This window comes from Aythya marila (genome assembly GCF_965140915.1).
Source record: "Aythya marila genome assembly, chromosome: 15".
In the NCBI taxonomy this organism is placed as follows: domain Eukaryota; kingdom Metazoa; phylum Chordata; class Aves; order Anseriformes; family Anatidae; genus Aythya; species Aythya marila.
The window spans coordinates 17,581,931-17,606,534 of NC_139056.1; the positions used below are offsets into that span (position 1 = coordinate 17,581,931).

General features: G+C 42.2%; 1 protein-coding gene across 2 annotated transcripts; it reads left to right on the forward strand.

Annotated features, from left to right (window-relative positions):
- Positions 1-71: 71 nt before the first annotated feature.
- IL4R (interleukin 4 receptor) lies at positions 72-14,877 on the forward strand. 2 transcript variants are annotated; one of them, XM_082772487.1, is made up of 10 exons: positions 72-352; positions 4,013-4,126; positions 7,273-7,408; positions 8,306-8,457; positions 9,493-9,647; positions 10,044-10,200; positions 10,992-11,091; positions 11,696-11,765; positions 11,903-11,979; positions 12,096-14,877. In XM_082772487.1, exons 2-10 carry the CDS (start codon positions 4,054-4,056, stop codon positions 14,299-14,301), a joined length of 3,126 nt encoding a protein of 1,041 aa, XP_082628613.1. In that variant the 5' UTR covers positions 72-352; positions 4,013-4,053; the 3' UTR covers positions 14,302-14,877. The 2 variants fall into 2 exon arrangements, with proteins under 2 accessions (XP_082628613.1, XP_082628614.1); XM_082772488.1 differs by lacking the exon at positions 8,306-8,457.
- Positions 14,878-24,604: the final 9,727 nt, after the last annotated feature.

A 24,604-nucleotide genomic window follows, 5' to 3' on the forward strand; every position in this document is an offset into this window, starting at 1 on the left:
GCTCCGGCGGAGGAGGGGCGGGGCGGCAGGGGGAGGGCGGGGCGGGGCTTCGCCGCCCGGCGCCGTGGGGCGCGGCCGCGCCCCCGCCCTCCCGAAGTCCCCGGCCGCGCCGCTCGGTGTCGCGGCCGCCTGGAGGCCGGCCCGGCCCGGCCCGGCTCTGCCTGCTCGCGGGGCTGCCGCGTGTGCTCGCCGCCCGCGCCCGGCGGGGGCAGTGGGAGGCTGCGGAGGCGAGCGCAGCCAGCGGGACGGGACGGGACGCGACGCGACGCGGCCGCAGGGGAGGGCTCCGGGCCGGCAGAGTGACAGCCGGGCGCGGGGAGCGCCGCGCCGCCCCGGCCGTGCGCCGGACCAGGCAAGTACAGCGGCGGGCCCGGCCGCGGCGGGAGCTGGCCGCCTGCGGTTCGCCTCGAGCGGCCGCTCGGTCCCTGCTGCCGGGCCGGCCGGTGCCGAGCGGCCGCCGGGCTGCGAGGGGCGCGGCAGGAAGCAGCGGGCGCGCCGCCGCCGGACGAGCCCTGGGCCCGCGGGCCTCGCGGGAGCCTCGCGGGAGCCGGCCGGGCCCGCGGGGTGCGGCCCGGGGCGGGGGGGTGGGAGGGAATCGGCCGCTTCCTCCCTGGGCCCGGCCGGAAAGCCGCTACGGTTCGTGTGTCGTTAAAACCGGCATTGGCAGGAATACTTCTTACTGAGACTGCTTAATTCAAACACTTCTGAAGCAACTGATTTTCAGGATAAAACCGGTAAAATTCCTAGAAGACTCCTTTCTGCTGGAAGACCTGCTACAGGAGGCCCAAGGGCTCTTACTGTAGCAGAAACCTCAGTAGCCGGGACACGTTTACTTCGATCTGAGAATCTGTCCCAGTAAGCTTGCTCTGAGCCGATGGTGAGCTGCTCCTGAATCTCAGGTTTCATTCTTTAAAATCTATTCCCAGCACATACGGATTCTCAGAGAGAACTTAATAGCAATTCACGATGAAGACTCGGAACCAGAGTCAGAGATGTAGGACTGGGAGCGAGCAATTCTCATTAGGTGCTTTTGTCTCTGGTGTTTTTGTCAAGGTGTCCGTTCTCAGTGATCCCTGTAGTTTCTGTCTGTTACAAATGGGAAAATATCTGAAGTTGCTTGCAAACTATGATTTGTAGCTCATCAAGTCATGAGAAAGTACTGCATTCGTTACAGGCTGAAATGACGTGTTGTTGTGCCCTTTGCTGTCTTTTGTCATCTCGAGCTCTCTAAAGAGAGCCTAGTCTAACTGTTCATCTACACCTCCTCCTCAATGCAGCATACTGGACTCCAACTTCCAAGTTCTTTTGAAAATCCACTTTGAGGCACCTACTCTTTTTCAATACACATGTTCTTTATGTGGTTGCCTCTAACAGTCTTACTGAGTGTCAAAGAGTAGGTATTGTGAGTTATGTTCCTGCAGGTCTTACATTTTGTATCATCACTTGGAGAAAGAAATAATTAAAAGCAGCAGTAATGAGAAATGATTCCCCAACTTCTTTTCAAATTTCGATACAAAATCAGTTGATGAACTTCTGCTTTGCTTTTGCTTTGTTTTTTAATGCTTATCTCATTTTAGTTTGCAGTTGTAGCCAATGCTTTAAATCAGAAAGAACAAGTTGAGCTGGACTTCAATTTAATTTTTAAAAAGTCCAGTTTTAAAACAGGGAGTTGTCCTTTACCTCTACAATAGCAGCAAAGGTGAATTAAGCAGTCTGAGGTAGAAATGACTATCATCTATGTTCTGGGCATGAGTTACACTTTGAACATAACTGTTTTGCAAATTATGCCTGTAGATGAAGTAGGACCCTAATTTATTTAGAAGTCCATTACAGGTGTTACAATTTTTCTTGATACTAAATGGAATCTTTTCAATCACATTATTTCTTCCCGATAGACAGGAATGAGCAACGATCTGAGCATGTAACTTGGGCCAATAAACAGGGCTGCTTCCAGCCCTGATAAAGATTTCTTTCATAGTTTTTAGGAAAGTCACTTCTGTCATTTACACTTTATTTCCTCGTACATATTGAGATTGCTAGGTTTGCTGTGAACTTAGTATTCTCTGTGTGTTGTATATTCCTCATTAATGTTTATCATCAGATATAAAGAAAAACTTAAGAGCCAGCAGACATGAAAGCTGTTGTCATTTTTTTCATCTTCTCTTATGTTTAGATTATAGTCCACAACTCTTGTCTTTTTAAAACAAACAAATAAAAGGTTTGTTGTTTCATTAGAACTATGGATTAACTCAATTTTTTTATCAGCACATGCAGAACATTTTTCCTATGAGGGAGATATTTTTTTCTCTGTCATCCGCTGATTCACATGCGCTTATGCGATACAGGATTCTTTGCCAAAGTTTTATGAGTTTCTTGGAACTCCAGTCATGGGACACTATTACCTAACAATGGACCGAAAAGCAAATACTTCCTCTCTTGTGAACACCAGGAAAAAAAAGGGGAAAGAGTGTTGTGTGCTGGAGCGGTTTGCCCTTTTTCTCTGAGCAGCAGAAAAAGCATTTATGTTCTACTGTGCTCAGCCATGTTTTGTCTATTTCCAAATGTGTACAGCTTAGCTCTTGAGTGTTCATGAGAAATGCATTTTTAAAGTATGTCCTGTATTTCTCGATAAGTAGTAACTACTGCAGATAAGATCACAAAGAAGTTTCCATTCTGGTCTTTGATTTTCACTCAGAGTTCGCATCCCTTTACCTCTGAGATTGACATCTTCCATGTTTAATCTTTGGAAGCTTATTTTAAAGTATGGCTAATCATGCATGTGAGAATGGAAATAGTGTCAGGGGACATGCCTTTTTCTGATGAGCACTGCGAGTTGGGATATGAGTTAATTATCTTGGAGCTGAATCTGACATGCTGAAGTCATGATTTACTATACTAGAAGCGGTAGTGTTGTTAAGAACGTTGAAGAAATTAAGATTCTTTTGCTACAGTTCTCATCAGTTTTATTAATAAATAAATCTATATAAATCAAAGGTCTGTTGTTCTTTCTGTAAAAAAAAAAAAAAGTGATATTTCTGTCCCTTACTCAGCTAGAAGGTCGAGCTCTTGCCTATCTTGTGTTCATTCTAATTGGCAACAAATATGCAGTAGCTGAGCTTGAGAATCTTGCTAGTTGCGAGAATCTTGCTTCTTGCTTTGAGACGAGTTGTTTGAGGGAATATGGCTTTGGTAGCATGCCTTTGAGGCTACACAATCTTATGTATACAGTGCTCATACGCATACTTCCACAAGGTTATTAAACTTTTCCAAAGCTAATTACTTAACAAGGTTATACCACAGCAGAGTTTCTGATCTGTTGCCAATTCCTTGTGTCTTGTGTGCTGGTGAAACTCAAATCTGTTATAAGTGTCAAGGGCTGTCCTACTACTGTAGCTGAATTAAAGCTCAACTTCACTATGCTCCAAGAATTCTAATATATAAAAGCTGCATAACTTTCCTTCTCTGAAGTTGTGCTCATGGTCTTATATGATGATATATGTTTTACAGCTTCTAATTATTCACTGTTTTAACGAATCTGCATTCTGTTGAAGCAAAACTTAGAGGTCTTTGCTCAGAACTTTTTCTCTAACTAACTACGGTACTGGAGATAGGACTTGAGGAAATTGTATTACAATTAATAGATCAGACACACCTTGCTCTTCAATTCTTCCAGTTATCTGAGAGGAATCACAGGGCTCCAGAGGCATGCTGATACTTTGGTCTAGGGCTTACTCTTTAAATATGTTGCATACTAGAAATGTTCCTTTTCTAGTAGCTGAAATAAGTAGGCCCACTGCTGAAGTCAATCTAGTATCCTCTGTAATTAAAATTTTACAAAGAAGTCATCTAGCTCATTTGTGTTGTTCTTACTCTGCTACACATCTTGTTGAACAGCCTTTAAAGGGATTGGGCACTCCAGGAGATCTGAATCCTAACATCTAGCAGGACAAACTGCATCCTTACACTACTTGGGACACTGATGTGAGCTTTTAATAATGTCTTTTGTTGGCAGAATTTCAGCACGGCGTGACCTTCTGAGCCTGGCTAGTGTCAATGATGGCAAGACTTCTACGTGCTGTACTGCATACCCTGTGGATCCTTTTGTTTTCGTATGCAACAAGTGAAGGTATATTTATTAATGTTTTAAGTTACTTTATTAAAGTTTTTTCCAACATCTTTTTCTCATGACTAGGAATAACTAGCAGGCAACACTATTGCGATTAATTAACTAATACAAAATATGTCTTAGATCTCTTCATTTATTGGCCTTTTCCATGTGGGCAAGAAGAAAAAAAGAATTTGCAAGAAGGAGAAACCGAGGTTTGAAAAGACACCTCTGTACTTGCACATTGTCTAATCTATACTGGGCACCATGCTGCAAATAGGATGCTCAACAATAAACCAGTAACATCTCTGTAGAAATCTCATAAGAGTAGAAAACGTTAGTCTCAAATTTGTTCATTTTTATAGCTGCCACTGTGTGCCATGTGGACTAACCAGTAATAGACCTGCAGGAAGCTATGCTCATGAACAAGAACAGGAGCCTGTAGATCTACTGTCAAAAGGCATCTGCCAGTATGTGTTCTCCAAAGTGTGCAAAAATGCTGAATCAGAAAACTGAGTTGGCTAGATTTGAATGGATTTGGAAGGCATTTGCTTTCAGACAGTATGTATACTGATTTCTGCCTGTACACGGGGCCAGATGACTTCCGTCTGATCTTCCGTCACTACGCCTTTCATTTGGTCTGGCAAGATGTTTAGCTGCATCATGTTTTAGTGCTGCTTCTTAGATGATGGTTATATGATACAGTTCAACTCGAAGGATCTGAACGTGCATTTTGCTGGTATCTTTTAAAGATATTTCATTATAAAAAGAAGTTAGAAATATAAAATCATATTTTCTGACAATGCATCTTCATTCTCTGAAAAATGCATCTTACATCTAGCTTTTAAGTTATTCCACAGTAGTCTATGGGGGGGAAGGTTACGGTTTGGTTTTGGTTGGCTGTTCTTAAAAACCAAAATAGTAAAATAATAATAATAATAATAATAGACCGTCAAAAAAAAAAAAAAAAAAAAGATTTCTTAGCCATATGGCCCTAGTATACTGCAGGGAATCTTGTAATTTTGATTAATAAGAAGAGTAAAGGTTTGCAGGAGCATAATTTCTATGTCATCTGATTTAGGTAATCCCAGTTTTTCTGTAAATTATCAAGGTTTAATTTTACATCTTTTTTTCCACTAGGTAACTACATGTTTCAAGTTTCTTTATTATGTTACTCTAGTTGAGGATTAAAAAAGAAATCCAGCATTTCAATTCCCTTTTCTAACTACATGAACTGAAAACAAATTCTTTACTGTATGGGGTTTCAAAACAAAATTCTCGAATGTATGAGGTTTAAAAAAAAAAACTAATGTATTGTATCAGGGTTGAAAAAAGGGAAAAGATCACAGGAAAAGAATACAGAAAATAAGTCAGAGTCCTAGAAAGACATGAGGATGCTGAAAGGCAAGATAAAATTGCTAGCTTAACAGCAGGAACAGCTTCATTTAATTCCAGTACTCTTGAAATCGTAAGATGATTAATACATTGGAAATTAATGAAATTCATCTTTTAAAAGCCCATCATGAAGTGAACAATAAAAATAAAAAGGACAGCAACATATAAACAACAGTAACAAGGTAAACAGGTAATGGTTCTATTAAAATAAATGAGCACTGTGTCTCTCATGATATTATAGAAGTTTAATCTTTAACTTGTTGATATTCTGATGATTTGGGGTTGTTTGGTTTTTGTTTCGTTTTTGAAGAACCATGGACCATTCAGAACAAAAGGGAACTAAACGTGGTGCTGCCATCCAGAAAGGATATGAGTGATAGTTCTTACCTACAAGATAATTATCTAGCCATAGTAACTAAAGAAAAACATTTTCTAAATATTTGAATGATGATGAAACCATGAGCTGCAGTCAGTTCTAGGTTTGCAACCAGTCAGTATAGTAGGCAATTTAGGTTATGATTTTCACCAAACTTTAGAATGGTTCCTTGGTGTTGCCATACATCCTCATTTTCATAAGTGAGCTTCACTAAGATTATTGAGCTTACTCCAGTGATCCAGGACTGCTTGTTAATGAAGTTTTATGGGAGGCCTTCTAGGAAGGCAAATGAAAGTGATATATGGGTTTGAATGAGGATAAAAAGTCACCCATTAGCAGTACTAAACAATTAAGTGTTTGAGTCAAGTTTTTACTGAAGTACTGCGTGGTCTGGTGGTAGATACAGTGGTATGTAATGTATCACTATACCCACTAATAGAGAGTTGGCCATCATGTATGTTGCATTTGCAGATACTGTACTAAATCAGAGTGTGCAGAATTTGCATGAGAAAATTCAGGACAACAGAAAATTAGAAGTGTAAGAATAAGAATGAAATTAGGTATTTATGAGAACAAAAACTTTCAGAGGAATAATCTGGAACAGATTATTCCCACTGGAACCCACTGGGAAGAAGTCATCTTTGAAACTGCAGTGGCTGAAGAACATTACAGGATGTGAATTGTTGTCAACTAATCTTGAATTTGCAATGTAAATGACAAGAATGGAGAGTTGGTGATGTGCCAGGCTGTATAAGCAAAATTATTTACATACCATAGAGAAATGAAATCATGTCTCTATGTGTCCTTTATATAACTGCCACAAGAAAACTTCTAGCAGCATCCCTAAAGAAACTCAGAAAAATAACAGTTGATAGAATTATAAAAATCAACCAAAGCCATTCTGAATTTTTATAGGGAATTTTGATGTACAGCAGGAAAGAAGGAATTAGATCTGCAATGGGGAACTGTTCCAGGGAGACAGAGGGTATGCACTTGGGAAGCTTAAAACAGTTGTGGATAAAGCACAAATTCAGGTGTGTAGGCAGTGGTTTTGGTCTAAATCTGTTAATTATCTGCATTTTTGGCTTTTGAACCTTTTGTGTATAAAAGATAGGCTGATGCTCTTTTATGATAAAAATTTGGTGGTTTAGAGTTTGCATAATTAAAACTTGGCATTCATTAGAACCTCGCTCTCAAAGACGTTGTCTCCAGAAAGGTGGAGATACTTGGTAACATGCATCTCTTTCCATTTTACACAGAACATGAAAAAATTGCTTACTTCCTTTATAGGGGCTTTATGCTTCTGTTTAGAGGGAGAACTAATGTTTATGCTTAGTTCAACTTATTCCTTGGATTTTCTTGCTTCTTATTGTGTGCTACTTCTCCCTACTTACAGCTACAGGACACATACAAGAATTTGGATGCTTTAGTGACTTTGCAAAAGAGCTCGTTTGTGACTGGAAGGTGCCTGCACAGACAAACTGCTCCAAAGAATACCTGCTCTACTACATGGAGGAAATTTTATCTTCCCAGTGAGTGTTTAATAGGGTTTACCTTCTTTACCGTTGGAACATTAAATACCCTACAGCCGCTATCAGCTTTGATTTCTTTACTCTGCTATGAGTGCCTGCAACTAAATATAGTCAGGACTATCCTCCTTGCAAGGAGGGAAATGTTTTGTTGCAATTAACAGTGTGCTCTGTTCAGTGGGCTAGTCTTTGACAGACCTCTGTGTTCTTGGTACAGAGGGTTGGTCAAGTACTGCTTGTAGGAGTTGTAGTGCTCTCATAAGTTTACTAAACCTTCACTTCATGAGAAACTTTAAATGATTTACCAGGCTGTAGCCTGTGTAAAATGAAGTCTCCCTTGGAACATCAGTGAATATTTCTGTATACAGTGTAACTTGGTATTCATGAACACACCGTTTGCACTGCTCTACAGCCAAGGCAGTATTCTTGTCATCTTCTACAGAGGAACATACATCAGGGCTTTCCTAGTCCTCTCCATAGAGGGGAGCAGTATGATTTCTCCATTGAGACTTCCCAATACCTTGATTTGCACTGCAATAAAACTGTTCCTGTACTAGCAGAGCATCAGTCCACTCCTTTGGAGGTTAAAGCGTAGTGAAGGTTGCTTTTAGTGCTAATTTTTCTGCTCGGGATCAGTTCTTAGCTTTTCATTAGTGCAATACCAATAGGTAGCCAAGAGGTATCTGGGTAGCCAAGAGGTATTTGGTCATCTGGAAGCTGTGTGGAGGGGTAAATTTTTGTTTTGGATTTGTTTGGACAGAGTGCTTCTGGGAACTGAATTTGAGCTTGCTTGTTTCAGATTTGATTGGCTCTACACATTGATAAGCTTGATTCCACATTTTGAAGAAATACTGTGCCACACTGCATAAACAATCATATCATTTTCTGCCTGTTTTTCAGAAACGTGTGTGTCCCTGAGAATGGAAAAGAGAGTTTCACATGCACTTGTACAATATATCCCGATTATTTTGTATCAGGCCTCACCTATGTTCTAGCTTTACAGTTCAATGGGACTGATATGTGGAATTACAGTGTTAGACCAGCCCTGGTTGGTAAGACATTGTTTATTTTGTCACCAGGATATCTCGTTTCAGGCTTTGCAATCTTAGCTAACTCCTCATTAATGACACCGGAATGGTTTTTCCTTATTAGATGTTAAGTGTCATGCTGGCTTGAATTAAAACTCCATTTGGTGTAGATACCTGATCCTGGACAAGATTCTAAAGGAAACAATATAAGTAATGGGGCAAGCAGAATGATTATTCCTCTCAGCTGCCAGCCATCCACAGTTTGTGGACTTAACAGTGTATTTTGTGCATTTCACTAGTGGCTGTAGAATTCAGGGATGAAGAGGACACTAGACTATCCCTACTCAAATTCTTCCATTCTCTGTCATCCTCTAATTTTTCATGCTAGTTGAATCATGCCCATGAACAGAGCTTTTTGCAGTAATTGTTGGATTACAACAAACCATGGTAAAAGGTGAATGACTGCTCTTTCACGTGACAGAGCATAAATACAGTTTATCTCTGTCAGCACCTGGTTTGTTTAAACCAGTGTGTGTTCATAACACTGTCATCTCAAACACTCAGAAGTCTTCCACGTACCTTGGGTGGGCATTGATCTACAGCAGTGAGCTGGTTCCTTTCCTATCCAATGTCACTGCTGCTCCTCAGCAGAATAAGCAGGAACCTGCATCTAAGACTCAGGTAGCCAGGACAGTCTGGCTGCAAAGTGGTCCTAAGCTCTCTGCCTACCCTACAGCACAGCGTGTTGTTGTGAGGGTACAAGTTGTTATAATTTCTGCAGGTTGAAAGCTGCATCCAGTGCACCAAAAATAGGACTTGAAGTTTGTTCAGCCAGCTTGAATATTCAATGCCTGTTAACAAAGACCATGCAGTTGCTCTGTCTTGGCTTCTATATCCTTGCACTATAGTCTAGTGAAAAGTTCTAAAATGGAAAGACTGAGATTCTGGTCTCTGGTGAATATCTTTATCTCTGCTTCTTTCCGTCAGTGCTGTCTCATTGCCTTGTTCTCCTTGTGTGTTTTTTTTTTTTCTTTTTTCTTTTTTTTTTTTAATATACAGTTAAGCCAAGGGCCCCCAGAAATCTTGCCATTGAGAAAGCTGAAAATGGTAATTTCAATCTGAGCTGGGAGGAGAGCTACACCCCTCAATCCATGCTCTCTGGACAGCCAGTCATCTTTGAAATAAAATATTGGAGCAAACAGCACCCAGGAGAGGTAAGAGAAAGCCAGTCTCTTCATTTTCTATCTCTGGAGCTTCAAGGGTTAAAAAGTCTTTTTTTAAAAGAAGTCTTGAAGGACTTTGAAACCATGTCATGACTAATGGTGTAAGGGTCAGAAAAGGAATGTTCCTGAGCACACTTGCTACTGATCACATTCCCTAAAGGTGGTTCAAACTGAACTTTAAGGGACTGAAATTCTTCTGACTAGTACCCCAAAGTGTCTGGTGATTACATTAGACAGGGAAGAGATTTAAAATACAGTACTTCTGTTACCCAAACTTAATTTTCTTTTTAGACATCAGGAAAACTTATGATGCAATTGGTATCTAACTACTTCCACTAACCCTTCTTCCCATAAAGAAATCAGTGAACTTCCTTACTTTCTTTTCAGGTTTCTATAAAATCAATTAACTACCAGGCAAAAAGCTTTGAAATTATTGCAAGCTCCTTGCAGAGAGGCTATGATTACATTGCAAGTGTACGGTGCAAGTATACAGACTACCCAGCCTACTGGAGTGACTGGAGTGACAGAGTTGAATTTCACTGTGGTAGGTATTGTAGCAAATAGCAGCTTGATAAAAGGATAGTACAGTTTTATAAACCCTGTTGTATATATGCCACTGCCTTTTAATTACCAGAGGAGAGTTACAGAATTATTATCTTCATCCGTTTGAATATATTGTGGATCAATCTGTAAAGGCTTCCAAGGAGACTCAATGCAAAAAAGCGGCTCTTGGGGAAACTGAGGAAGAGAAGACCAAGTTGGATCCTTCAGTCTTGTGGAAAAGAAGGCTGAAAGGGAATGTATTTGTTCTCTTTGCATATTTCATGAAGTAGGCAGCAGGAAAGAAGTCATGTTTAAACTAAAAAGCAATGTTTACACAAGTGGGTATAAATGAACAACAGATACTTAGGAAATTAAGCAATACTTTAACCATTAGAGGGCTGACTTTTTAAAAGAAAAAAAAACAAACAACAAACTGAAGAACAGTGAGGGTAAGAAGCATAGCTGCACTACAGCAGAGATGATAATGCCATTCCAGAAACGATGTGGCAGGTTTGTCTCAGAGAGCTGACAAATGGTTTCACAATTCATGTGGTCTCCCAGTTCCTTAATCACCAACAGTAACTGACTGAAGTACATGCATTGACCTTTCAGACATGACACATACTATTGCCACTGGTAGCTGCATATGTTCTGTTTATCTGCTATGGGTTAATTTTACATCCTCTAAAGTAGCATTGCTTTAATATGCAAAAGAAGAACACCAGAATTCATGTTGTCAGTACTTATGTTTATATGCACATATAGACGTAAATATATATTTTTATTTAACAGATTATCAAGTAACATCTGAAGACATTCTGCAGATGGCTGTTCCTATATCTTGCATCCTGATCATGGCAGTAGCTGTAACTTGTTATTTCTGTTTTACCAAGTATGTATCAATGTTCACAGGTTTTATAGACCAGCAGTTTGCACAGATATCAGTATTGCCATTGCTTAGTTGAATGTCTAGTAGTACAGGAATCTAATGACTTACTTTTCCTCAGCACGTTTATCTCAGACTCTATGAGCAAACATAAATCAGTTGTACTGTCATTTTGTGAAAAGAAAATTGAATATTTTCTACTAATCTTACTAGAATGGCTTGTTAGAGTATCCAAAACAGGTTGCATTTATAGGTCTGTCAGTTTCACACTCAGTCTTTGCTGCAGTTCCAGTAATGATGGTTAAATATCACTGGAAAAAAATGAAAAGAAATACTGATAATGTGAAAGTCGGATCCTATCTGTCTCACACAGCATTTTAAACGTAATTAGAAAAACATATGACTGTGGTTGTGCAGAGCAGTCACGCACAGAGCATAAACATCTTTGTACTAGGTTAATGAAAAAGCAGCATTTGGAGATATACGGAACAAGCACTTCCTGTTTCTGCAGTGCAGATGGCTAAGAGGGAGAGAAGAACAGAAGAGAGAAGTGTACACTGATCAAACCAAGATTTAGTTAAAGCAAACAATTTTAATTCTTGCCTTGCAGAGTGAAGAAAGAATGGTGGGATCAAATCCCAAATCCAGCAAAGAGCCATCTGGTCGTAAAAAATGTCAAGGTAACTTACGGGCTTTGCAAAAAATACCTTTTCCTGATCACCAGAAATAGAATACGTAATAAATGCTCTTGGCTGGCTTGTACCTGAAATACGAAATACAGTTCTTGTGTTCTAAAACTCATTTCTGTTCTTATTAGCTTTCAGTCTTGTGCTACATCGATGAAATTAAGTTCCCTTTCCATGACATAAAGCAGAGTCATATGGAAAAACAAATGTAAGTAACATTAACCAGAAGGGGGAGGGGGAGGGACACACCTCCACTTTACGGCATGAAATGTTTTCCTATTACATAAACATTAACTGTCCTTTCCTTTTGATTTCCAAAAATAGAATTTGCAAAACCTGTCTGTCTCAAAGTTTGTCAAGCCAAAATTTCAAGGGAAAAGATAACATCAGAAACGCTGAGAAATCTTGCAGTTGCCGTAACAAGACTGGAGAATGGTTTCCAAAAGGCAGTAGTGCAGTTTTAACCCCTGAGACAATTCTCATTGAAGAGTCTATAGAAATCTGTGAATGTTTAACAGACATTGAAGCTGAGAGCCAGGAAGAAACTCATGACCAGATCACCATGTTTGAGTCTTGTGAGACCAGTGTCAGTGCTTTCAGGGAGCACAACGAACACAACGATGCACTAGCTAACATGTTCATTGAGCTCTTGGAAGATGAAAACAACATGAAAGATGATAAACACCCAGATGTCATCACAAGTGAAAATAAAACCTTTGAGAAACTTGAGTCAAAAAATGAGTCTCAGCGAAGTCCTACAGAAAGCACAGCCCAGAGTCAGCAGACATACGGTATTTTTCATAGAGTTTCCCCTTTCACCAGAGCCTCTCAAGATGAGTACAATTGCAGTATAACCAGCAAGAAGTCAGTAGAATCAGAAGAATCCTTTGAATCTGGCTATCAGAGCTCCAGCACAAATTCTGCTTCTCTGGATGCAAGAGATTCTCCCCATATGCTTCATCAAAGCCTTTTTCCGTGCAGTTCTGAAAGTCAGCGTAAGTCATCTGTCCTGATGGAGGAATCTCCAAATAAACTAGCCTTTGTGACCAACAAAGACAGAATAAGCAACCCTGCATACAAGAGCTTTGACACCCTTGTGTCTCCACCTGGGGAGCCAAGTAATTCTGCATACAAGAGCTTTAACACCCTTGTGTCTCTACCTGGGGAGCCAAGTAATTCTGCATACAAGAGCTTTGACACCCTTGTGTCTCCACCTGGGGAGCCAAGTAGCTCTGCATACAAGAGCTTTGACACCCTTGTGTCTCCACCTGGGGAGCCAAGTAGCTCTGCATACAAGAGCTTTGATACTCTTGTGCCCACATTCAGGGAGCCAACTAGCTCTGCATACAAGAGCTTTGATACCGTAATGTCTCAGTCTATGGCAAACAGTAGCTTGACCATGCATTTTGAAAATGTGTGTTCCTCACTGCCTTTGACCCAACTTTCAGAGACACAAGAGCTTTGCTGCAGAGATCAAGTTTATCGACCCCCTAGCAATCAGTCATGTTATACCAACTGCAGATCTCCCTGCAATGAGCTTGATTTTCAAAACACCTGTTCAGAACATACTGATTCTCCATCTTTCTCCACACGTGCAAATGATGGAGTTTCAGCTTTCCTACCAGAGGAGGAAATACATAAGCAAGTAGCGTATCAAAATGTTCAAAAGACAGCCAACATGCTTTCTTGCCCTGTTGGACCTCAACCGTCTGGTTATCAACCTTTTGATACTGCAGTTAAATGTAATGGTACATACTTTGACAATGACAGTGAAATGATTTCTAAGTCATTGTATGAGCCCTTCATTCATGTGTTGTACAACAACCTGAGAGAAACACCGCCAGATACCATAATCCATGAATCTGACCAGAAGATAGATGACCATGTATGTTTGATTGTACAGGGCAATTGTACAGATTGTGGCATTGTCCCAGGTGTAACCTCTAGTGAGAATATCACACACAGTAGTGTGTGCTCTAACGAGCTGCCAAGTGATAGCAAAGATGAAAATGCCAGCAGAGGTAAACAGCTGTTGCATTTGTTAGAGGTGAACTGTCAAGATTTTAACAACAGAGAAAGAACTCTAAAGGGAACAAGCTTTAATGGCTATAACTGTAATGGTAAAGGAATGCAAGAGGACAGCAGTAACAAGCTAAATACTGTCCTGTGCCCCACACATAACCATTTGAGGAAGTTTGGAAATGAAAGGGAAAAAAAACAGGTAGGAAGCAGAAGGTGTGGCTCAACAGCTAATTTGTCAGAAGAATCACTAGGCAGCATTGAGCTGAATTTAAAATCTGCAGAGCCACTGGGGCTCTTGGTCTCAGACAAGCTGTCAGCTCCTCTTTGTATGGATAACCACTGCCCTTCTGATTGTCTCACTGTTCACACTGAGGGTTGTAGACTGGCACCTGCAGTTAAAAAAAGACCAGCAGAATTATTGAGGGAAAACATCCGGAAGAATGAGAAAAGAATTAAACTTTTACATGCTCTTGCCCAAGAGGACAACTGTTACATGAAGGTAGCCTAGTCATATTTGCCAAGAGAACCACACCAGCCTTTGGAAATAAACTGTGTGGCAAATTGAAATGGTGCTTATTTGACCAATTTTGCCTAAAGTGAGGGCTACTACAGTACAAATGTGGATTCACTGGGTTGTAACACATACTTGCTGCAAAGGTGGCAGCTGGTATGTGAGGCGGGCCATTGGGGGACAGCAGGGGCTAGCACCTAATGTAGCTACAGCTCTGTCAGGAAAGCACAGAGCTGAAGTTTATCTGGCTATGATCATTCCTTAAAAGTGAGCAGGAGCTGCATAAACTATGAGTTCTTATTTGGCGCAGCTCCTGGGGTTGGTTACTGCTATGGGTCTGTATGTTGTTTGGGAAGCACAAAAGATGATATGGAAGTTGCTGACCTGGAAGTGGGAAGTACGTGCAAGTCAAAGGGGAAGTGACTGCCTTGCATTGGTGGAATTGCATACCTTCCGTTATTTGTTTATTGGAGGGGGTGCAGGGGGTGTTTCTGTGTTCCTGGCACCAGCATGTGGTATATGTTTTTATACTTCTTTAATCAAGATCTGAAATAAAGATTACTGTCATTTGGGCTTAAGAAATTGTTATTGATGATCAGCCTCTTACTTTAGAAGTAAGCAGTTGTTTCATACTTACACAGCTGTAAATGGAATGAGGCATCTCTAACCTGTTTTCCCAGAAAGTTTATCCAGTTTACAATCAGACTCCCTAAGTTCGTGGAGTGTTTTTTCAGCTTCTTGGTTTTGTCCAGTCAGAATGGAACTTATGCTTGCAGCTATAAAATAGCATATACTTCTTCTTAGATAATAGTTCCAGAAGTTTTGCTCATGACTGAACTTTTCTAGGGCGTTATCATGTAGTTTGGTATTGTAAATTCTTCACTAGTATGTTGGCAGTGGCACAAAACAGTTAAGTAATTTTATGTGTATAAACATACATACATATGTTCTCGTTATTTAGAAACCCCTATTAGTATTAACATTCATGAACAAAGATGGAAAGAGTAGTGCTAAGAGTGGATTTGTGGATGCTGCACAGAAACTCATTTGACGTGTCTTGTAAAACTTTCATCCTGCAACTCTTCTGATGTTTCAGGTTGGCCTAGCAGTAGAGGTATTCATGCATCAATTTTACAACGGAAAAAAATGGTACGTAAGCCCTGGAAGGAGGGTTGCAGTGAAGTGCCTGTATTCAGATGCAATATTAACTCTTGTGTAGGCACTGATTTATAGCCCACTATGGTGCTGATGAACATGTTAATATTGTTTTTAATTGAAAATACATGGTTGACTTTTATTTCCACATGGATGAGATTTAATCCTCAGAAATACTCTTAGAATCGTAGGATCATTGAATCATTAAGGTTGGAAAAGACCTCTTAAGTCCAACCATTAACCTAGCACCTAACGTAAACTCTTCCTGGAGGCAGGCAGTGCTGAAGTGGAACGGCTGTGGGGCAGAAAGATGAAGAGGCATGCCAGGACCCTTCAAACAAACCCTTGCTGAAATGGTGGAACAGGAACATGCACAGAGGTCATGAGCTGTCTCATGAGAGTGCTGACTCACTTCCCTATGTCCTAATGAAGTCAAGTTTAAGTAAAAATCCACAGCTACTTACTATGGCTACTCAGCATGGGTTACTCACTATTTGCGGTAGTAGCACAGGGCTTTTAGGGGAGGCACAGGGGCACAAGTGGTATTTTCTTCCCCTTCTGCCCCTGCACTCTCCCCTGTGCTCTGGAGGGAATTGTCCTGGAAGGCCTGCATTTGGCTGTAGCAGCCAGGAGAGCTCTGCTCGGGCAAGGATTGGAAAGCTGTTTGCTGTAGTAGTTCCTCTGCGGAGCCCCAGCTTCACTCTGCTTTTCCCTGGCCTTTTTTTCCCCCCCCCCCTACATAGTAACCTTCCCCCCCCCCCTCATCTACTTGTTTCTGTTGGATGACTTTCTGTGCTAGGGTGTTCTACCTGTGCTTTTCCCTTCAGTATTACTCTGGTGAAATCAAACTGCAGCTCTTTAAGAAGAGGGAGCCCTACTCCTGTGCCTTTGCAGAACCCAGAACTTGTGTTAAACATCAGGGCTGTCTGGGCTGCTGGCCTGCTAATCCCCCTATCATATGTCAGGCACAGTGCATGCATGACTGAAGTGTGATCTAAGTCAGTGTTCCATCTCCCACTTCCTCCACTTTTGCAATCTAGAGCAATTGCTAGGCTATATAACAGGTATGTTTCAAATGACAAGTTTCTGACTTAACTGGGAGTGTGCAAGAGTTCTGACTTTCGGCAGGCTTCCAGGACTGCCAGTGTGATGTATTGGCCTGAGTCACACATCTGAGGGACTAGTCTGTGTTTGCAAAAGCAGCTTATCCTCCCAGGAGAGGAGCTTCAAACCTAGAAGCTGGGGCCCTCCAGGCCTTTTTAGCTAGTAGGGGGTCCCTACCAGTTCAGAGAATTACCTCTCGCAGTAAGTGTATTTTCTTTTTTTTTTTTGTTCCCAGTTTGTTTTGAAAGACTGCAATGCAAATGGAGACTTGTGCTGAGTTTTAGCCTAGTTATAAAGCCATTTATTACTTACTCGTAGTCATTCCCCCTTCATACATATCATCCTTACCTGGCTGCCTACCGCCTACCAAGTATTAGTAACCTGACTCATCATTGTCATGAATGAGTGAAACAGGTTCCTTAGAAAAGCAGGTGTATTCCCAGTTCAGGAGAAACTAGTTCTGGTTAACTGTTTTACTTTTGCAGAGAATGTCACAGGCTTTCTTTGTTTGTTTTGTTTGTTGATTTTGTTTTCTAAATGTGAAGTTTAACAAGAGCAAGTGCTGTATTCTGCACTTGGGAAGGGACAACCCTGGCTCTACAAATGGACTGGGAGATGAGATGCTGGAGAGCAGCCCCGCAGAGAGGGATCTGGGGGTTTTGGTCGACAGCAAGCTGAACATGAGCCAGCAGTGTGCCCTGGCAGCCAGGAGGGCCAACCGTATCCTGGGGTGTATCAAGCACGGCATTGCCAGACCATTGAGGGAAGTGATTGTCCTGCTCTGCTCTGAACTGGTGCAGCTTCAACTCGAGTACTGTGTGCAGTTTTGTACACCACAATATAAGAAAGATTAAAAATAAATAAGTAAATAAACTGTTAGAGAGCCTCCAAAGGAGAGCTGTGAAAATGGTAAAGAGTGTGGAGGACAAGACGTATGAGGAACGGCTGAAGTCACTTGGATTGTTCAGCCTGGAGAAGAGGATACTGAGGGGAGACCACATAACAGTCTACAGCTTCCTCACAAGGGGAGCGGAGGGTCAGGTACTGATCACTTCACTCTGGTGACCAGCGATAGGACCCAAGAGAAGGGCTAGAAGCTGCGACAGGGGTGGTTTGGGCTGGATATCAGGAAAAGGTTCTTCACTGAGAGGGTGGTCAGGCACCGGAACAGGCTCCCCAGGGAAGTGATCACGACACTGAGCCTGCCAGAGTTCAAAAAGCATTTGGACAACTCTCTGACAGTCTGATTTTTTGGGTGATCTTTTGGGGACACAGGAGTTGGACTTGGTTCTTGTGGTTCCCTTCCAACTCGAGATATTCTGTGATTCTTATCAATGCTCTTTAGAAATACGCACCTATATTGAAAAGGTGTTGACAAATTCCTATCAATCACAAATTTTGTCATTGCCCTTGGAAAACTAACCATAACCCCAAGAGAAGGGTGAGAGAAACATGGAGGTAGGGGGGTAAGCAGACCTGTGAAACAAGTTCCTGGGGGTAGAGGTAAGTTAACCAGGGCTGGGGGGTGTCCTCAGCTTTTTTTAATAACTTGTGTCTGCATCTTGTTATGGAATGTATGTTGTTCAAACAGGTTGCAAGGATGTCTAAGTGCTCATCCATCATAAGCTACTGTGGTGGACCAGACCCAGTACAGCTACAAACATTATCTAAGAAAACAAGTTCTGTTAGGTGTTGCTTTCCAGCAGCATAGTCAAAAACCAAAGGACTAGAGAACCAGATGTGTGACTTCCCCTACCCTGCTCTGTAATGTTTATCTCTGACTGTGAAATTATGTGAGAAAGCTCTTTAGTGAATAGAGACTGAGAAGACAGTTTGCTTTCTCCTAGCCATGTCTTTTTTTTGTGGGAAACTCCTTAGCATGATTTTTGCAGTTTGTACATCCAATGTGTGTAAATTTGCATGCAGATGCCTTCACACAGAGTAGGTGTTTTTCTCAGAGGAACTGTGCCTGTGCAGTGCACATGCATGTGTACACATGCACACAAATATTTCCCACCCTCTGCAGACTGGTAAGAACAAATTCTGGCCTGGGCTCCCATATGGTGATGTATCATGATCACGTTAACCACAATTTTATTTTTTTTTCACCACACTACTATTCCTGAGGCAGTCATGCTATGCTGTCAGATTTTCATCGGATCTTGCAGCCACTGCACAGAGCCTTCAAAGCCCCCCTGCCTAAACTGTGGTGATACGGTTGGAAGTGAAGCAGTAGCTCAGCAGGAATTTGCTGACAACCTGAGGAATGAGACAAATGTACTGGTCTGGTTTTCAGCTACAGCACTATAATCCTTACTTGGCTCTCAAAGAAGATTGCTCCAAGCAAAAGAAAACAGCATAGCAAAGAAGAGGGCACCTCTAAGGTACCTCACTAACATACTAATCAAAATTATAGTTTACCAGATTGCTGTACCTCAGTGTGTTTTCACAGAACTCCCATCAGCACCACTAATTTGCTAAGTCCTGACTACTGTCTGTCCTTTGACAAGCTGAGGAAGCAGTGTTGAGAGGAACTTGACATCTCTGTGCTGTACTCTTGCCACAGGTGCTTTGCTCTCTTTGTCTCTTGTGCTGTCCCATTTACATCCTGTCCATTTTCAGGCTTTCTACAGCATGGAATTTCCATGCACCCTTATTTCCACCCTTTACAGAACCATTGCAAGATGAAAGAAAAGAAAAACTGACCACAGTCCTGGAATGAACAGAGCAGGAGAACTGACTGCTGTGGCACTTGTAACTGCATAGTGAGGAGGAGCAGATGGTTTTTGTTTTGTCTTGTGCTTAGCCAGAACATTTTCTGTATAACTGAACACGTACACATTATGTGTTCTGAGAGCAGAGGGGCAATTGTAACAGCAAGAGTTGGAATAGTACCAATATAACCTGTGACATGTCTTTGGTAGGGGGGTGGCCGTGTTAGACCTCTCCTGGTCCATGAATTGCGGTAGGTGCCCTAAGGAGCTCCTATCTTGGTTGCTGGTTCTGTGACGGATCAGCCGCTCCCATGGTCCTATATGTGCTTGTACTGCACTGTATTAAGAGCAGGGCACTCAAAGCAGTGTGGTGTTTGTCCTCTGCTTGAAGGTGACTGAGTCAGTGACTAACATATCACGGGGACTTTCCTACTTGCTGCTGTTTCCCCAGCTCTTAGACATGGGGGAATTTGCCATAAGCTGAAGAGTTTGAGGTTGGCTGCTTCTCTCCAGCTCAACCACTGCTGGTTTCACTTGCAGTAAACCACCCACACAGCAACAAAAATTATAACAGAGTGCGGAAGTACTGGACTGCCTTTTGGGGAAAGAATTTCCACACCTGGCTCAGGGTTTTAATCAGTCCCATTTTTTTGTCCTAGTGCTGTACATGATTGCTGTGAAAACCAGCTCTGCACTGGCTGTGGTTTGCCCTGAAGATAGTATTCTTGGTCCATGGTGAGCAGCCAGCAGAGGTCTCAAGGAGATGGCTCTAGCAGGTTTATGTTGTGTTGCATTCACTAACCAATAAACGCAACTGACAGACTCTCGGCTTGAAAGTTATACAGGGCAGTTCATTTCTGGGGATTCTGCTCTCCCACTGCTTAGCAGAAGTGCTCCAAGAATACCTAGGCTTCCCTAATGCTCCTATACCATGGCCTCATTCTGAGCTGCGGTGGGTCTTCACAATAGACCTTGCTGTCCTGAAGCAGCAGGAAGCTTCCCACTTCTGGTCAGATGACCTCTGCTGTTATTATTTGTCTCAAAAAACCTCCATCTGTGTTCTCCAGTGTGAAGGGCCAACACATTCACCTGCTGTCCATGTTGTCTGTATTTAGCATGCTGTCTGCCATTGCTTCAACTTCTTGCTGCTCCTAACACATCACTTTCCAGCTTCTGCACATGCACAGTGACCGGGTAAGCAATGTGGAAACTGGGCTGTTCAGGGTTACTCTTTGCTGATCACAGAACAGCAACTAGGGGAGCCAAGCAGCTTCCCTATTTGAGCAAGAGCTTCACACCACAGCCAAAGCCACAGTAGAGCATGGAATCCCCCAGTCCCTACATTTTGTAGGAACAGTGTTCAGATTCCTCTTCTTGCTGAGCATTGTAAAAGTTTACCAGTGCTGATTTGGATGCAGATGTACTGATGTGACATGATTTCATTGCATTAGTCCCTAGGACTAATGGAATGAAACTAGGACTCTAGAGGAGCCAATAACCCTGTGTTTTGGCCTTTTTAGCCTCAAATAAAATAGCTGCTACCTTCTGCCACCTTACAGTGAACTCTTACCAGCTTCAGAGCAAAACCACAGCTTCCAGCAATAGGGACAGTCCCAGGATGGTTTCAAGAAGTCTTTTAGCTTCCCTGTGCAGAAATGTATTTTGAATTTTTGGAAACATTGGTTGCTTTGGAAGAGTCTGTTTCCATGAAAACCTTGCTTATCTCTAGTGTTGTTAATATGCCTCAATGTATTGCAAGGTGCTTCTCATAAACTCTGCTTGTTTGTCCATCCTGCATACCTATTCCACTTTTTCTCCTAAGGACATAGTATGTCCCTGCCAGTGATGTGAGGAGCAGCCAGTTGTGGTAGGACTGCATGGTCTGTGGGTTTGGGAGTGAGCCAGCAACACTACTGGACTCTGTACATGCCATGCGATCATCTGTAGCTTGTTACTTGCCACATGGAGGCAGCATGCAGCACAAGCCATTAGCTTTTGCTTTGAAAGTGTTTCCACACTCGCAAGTTGAAAGTAGCTAGTGTGTTTATCACCCTATTAGAGATATCAAAAGCTGTGCAAGGTACACGGGATTGCTGTACCCAGCCCAGGGCGTGGAAGGCCTGCTGCAAAAACTTGTGGCCAGGCAGTGTGGGTGAGGCACCCTGATTCTTGACAGCTCTGATAAAACAAAGATTCAAGAGGCTCAGGTGGGGCTCTTGCCATGAAAAGCTATATGCCAGCAGCAAGCTGTGATGTTGGTGCATCACAGGAAGCAAACAGGATATGCTGATGGATGATGTCCCTAAATGGGTCAGTTTCTGCTAACCTGCATGAAAGGAACAGGGAGCTCTGCCCGCACTGGTGACTCAGGGGAACACTGTGAGAGCATGTGGACTTCCTGACCTCATGCAGGGTCAATGTCATTTGTAAGCACAAACACAGAGTATGGCCTGAAGTGACTCAGGACCAGCCTGAGACTGGCTGTGATAGGAGACGGAGGAGAGGCTGGGATACATCAGCTGAACAGACATGAAAAGGCTGATGCTCAGTTTGTGAAGCTGCAGGAGCCCAGCTGTGGGATGTAGCTCTGATAAACATTTTTGGGGAGGGGCTGTCTTGTGGGGTATCCAGAGGGATCCACGATCTCTGAGGAAGGTGGTGTGCAAGATATCTCAGAGGGAACATACTTTACTGTAGGTTGAATGTATACCAGTCAGGATCCAGTGTAGTAAAGTGAGAAGAGGGTTCTGGGCACGTCCTTCATTGTGCAGATGAGGGTGATGGGTCTGAGGCTGAGCAGAGCTGTAGGTTTCTGTTCCAGATGGTCCGAGTGAGTTCACAGGCGCAGTCATTCCTGTTTCTGCTTACCAGCATATATCTGGTGATTTCCTAAGAGAAGATACATGCCTCTGTGTGCTCCCCTCCGTGTGAGCAAGATGTACGTAGTTACAGCTCTGTGAAGGTAAGCCCTTTTCCTCTGGCAGGAGCCAAAGCAATGTTCTCCTACTACAGCCTTCATGGAGAAGGTGTTTAAGCTTAATGCATGTTGGGGGAAAATAGAGGCTGAGCCCAATGTTGGTGGCTGTAAAGAAACAATCAGCAAAGGCAGAAGGGAGCCAGAAGGGCAGGGTGCTGGGGTCTGTGTGGGTGGCACTCAGCATTCCCCAGACTAAGAGCAAAGTACTCCTCTGTGCAGCATCCTGTGTCAGCTCACAGGCCAACATCTGGGGCTTTGTTGTTTTTAAACCTGCTGCTTTGCTGACTAACACCTCCGCATTCTGCCTGGCTCATTCATATTTTACCCCATTTCCTGAGCTTTGAGGTGGTTTCTTCTATTGCTTTCCCTTCCAGTAGAACACTGTTACTCAGGCTTCAGCTGTTCTCCTGTCATTTTTGACTCATTGCTTATGGTAATTCATGATTATCTCCCTCCTAAATGTCACCAGCCAGTAAAGATGTCTTTGACTCTAGAATTATAATACCTGGTCTTTATCTTTGAGGATACTTTGGATGTTGTTTTAATTCCACTGTGACAAGAATAAAATACAAAGGTAGTACTGATTGTGCAGATACTTTCCCCACGTCATGAACTTGATAACTGGAAGTGTCACTAACTCTCTCTTCTAGAGAAAGGAATTGTTAGTTCTAATTGTTATTTCCTTTGTATTTTTTCTTTCTGATAAATACATATAGATGTTGTCCTTCTTCCAGTCATGATAAAATGATTGTCTCATCAATAACTCTACCAGAATCTAGCAAAGCCTTCCATGGTATGCCCTTTATACTTGCTGTTTGTTGGATATAGCTACTGCAGGCTGTGCTGAGGTTACAGCTGAGTGCAAGTAGTTGCCTTGTATCTTGAATCAACATAAATCCATTACAACTGATAATCTTCAGGTCTAAATGCTTTATTTTAGCTGCTTTGAAGTACCATGGAACCTCAGGCATCTTCTGAGGTGCAGGGCAGACAGTGCAGAGTACCTCTAGAGCAGTATGTTCTTGGAGATGATCACTGCACAGTGAGACCACTGACTTGCTTCATTCAGGTGATAACAGGTTATCAGGGCTTCTGGAGATGCTGCATTTATATCCTACGTCATTCCAGGTTGGATAGAGAGAATACGGCCACTGAGAGACGTGGTGGTTCACACTGTGCTGGGCTTCCCAGGACTGAAGAGGTAAGCATCTCACAAGGATCACAGAAGGTGAGCTGTACAGATCTAAATTTTGGCAGTCTCTGAGAGATAAACTTCCTTAAATTAAAATGAACTGTTTTAAACAATTTCTAGCTGCCACTGTTTCCTTCTCTCAGATCTAACAACTTACCTTCAAACCTGCTTCTGCTTCTGTGCCCCTAGACAATAAACATCTCAATGCCCCTGGCTCACCCTTGGTTGTGAGAGGGGGAACAGGTGTCTTGGACCATTCAGGCCAGGGATGGTGTCTCTTGACTATGCTTGCCAGGTAGCTGCTGTTAACTGTGCTCGGCAATGTGCCAGTTGTATATTGATACAATATGCATGCAGAGGATCCTGTTCATGCATCACCTACAAGCATGGCATCAGGCCTGAACTTCTAGAAAAGGTTTGTCCCAGCAGATGCTGCCTATGGGTTGTAGATGTTGTTACTGCTGCGAATAGTGTGGCATAGTACAGGGTCAAGTAGGCTGTGAAACTAAGTTAAACACTTTGCAGGCAGTCAGTAATACTTTTCAGTTATGAGGTGAGAAGGCCAGGACAGTGGTAAAGCTTTTGCTCCATGGTTAGACAGGACTCTCCAAATTATGCTAGCACTGTAATTTATGCAGCAGAAGGAGGAAGGGACAGCATTATGTGACAGAGATTGTCCTGCAGGCACAAACCATGCTACTTCTAAAACATGCAATAATAAGCATTTGATATTACAGAGCTAATTTTCAGAACAATAATACTGGTGGTACTCTTACAACTACACCTGCTTTATGAATTTATTTTTGCATCTAAACACTTGTATTTTTCCTCAAACTTAACTCATTAAAATGAAAAAAAATCATGCATTACTTTAATATTTTCTTTATAACTGATTAGGCTGCAATTATTCTGTATTCTTCTTCTCCTGGGAATATCCCCCTGTGTAAAGATATCTCTCCTTGTTCCTCCCTATATATCAACCTAGAAATCCGAGAGCTGCTCATTTGTATTGTTATTAACAGTTACTTCATGGTTTTATATTCATTGCTCTAGACTGGGATTGGCAGCCATTTGAGGATGGGGTTCTCCTTTTCAAGAAGATATCATATATGCTGGTAGCAGTAAGCTCCTGATTATTTTTTTCAAATACCTTATCAG

Excerpts from the sequence above, each read along its gene's own strand:
- IL4R (XM_082772487.1), top strand. The coding sequence starts at position 4,054 with ATGATGGCAAGACTTCTACGTGCTGTACTGCATACCCTGTGGATCCTT. Across the intron at positions 4,127-7,272 it reads TTCGTATGCAACAAGTGAAG|CTACAGGACACATACAAGAA; the intron begins GTATATTTATTA and ends CCCTACTTACAG. Across the intron at positions 11,980-12,095 it reads AGTCATATGGAAAAACAAAT|AATTTGCAAAACCTGTCTGT; the intron begins GTAAGTAACATT and ends TTCCAAAAATAG.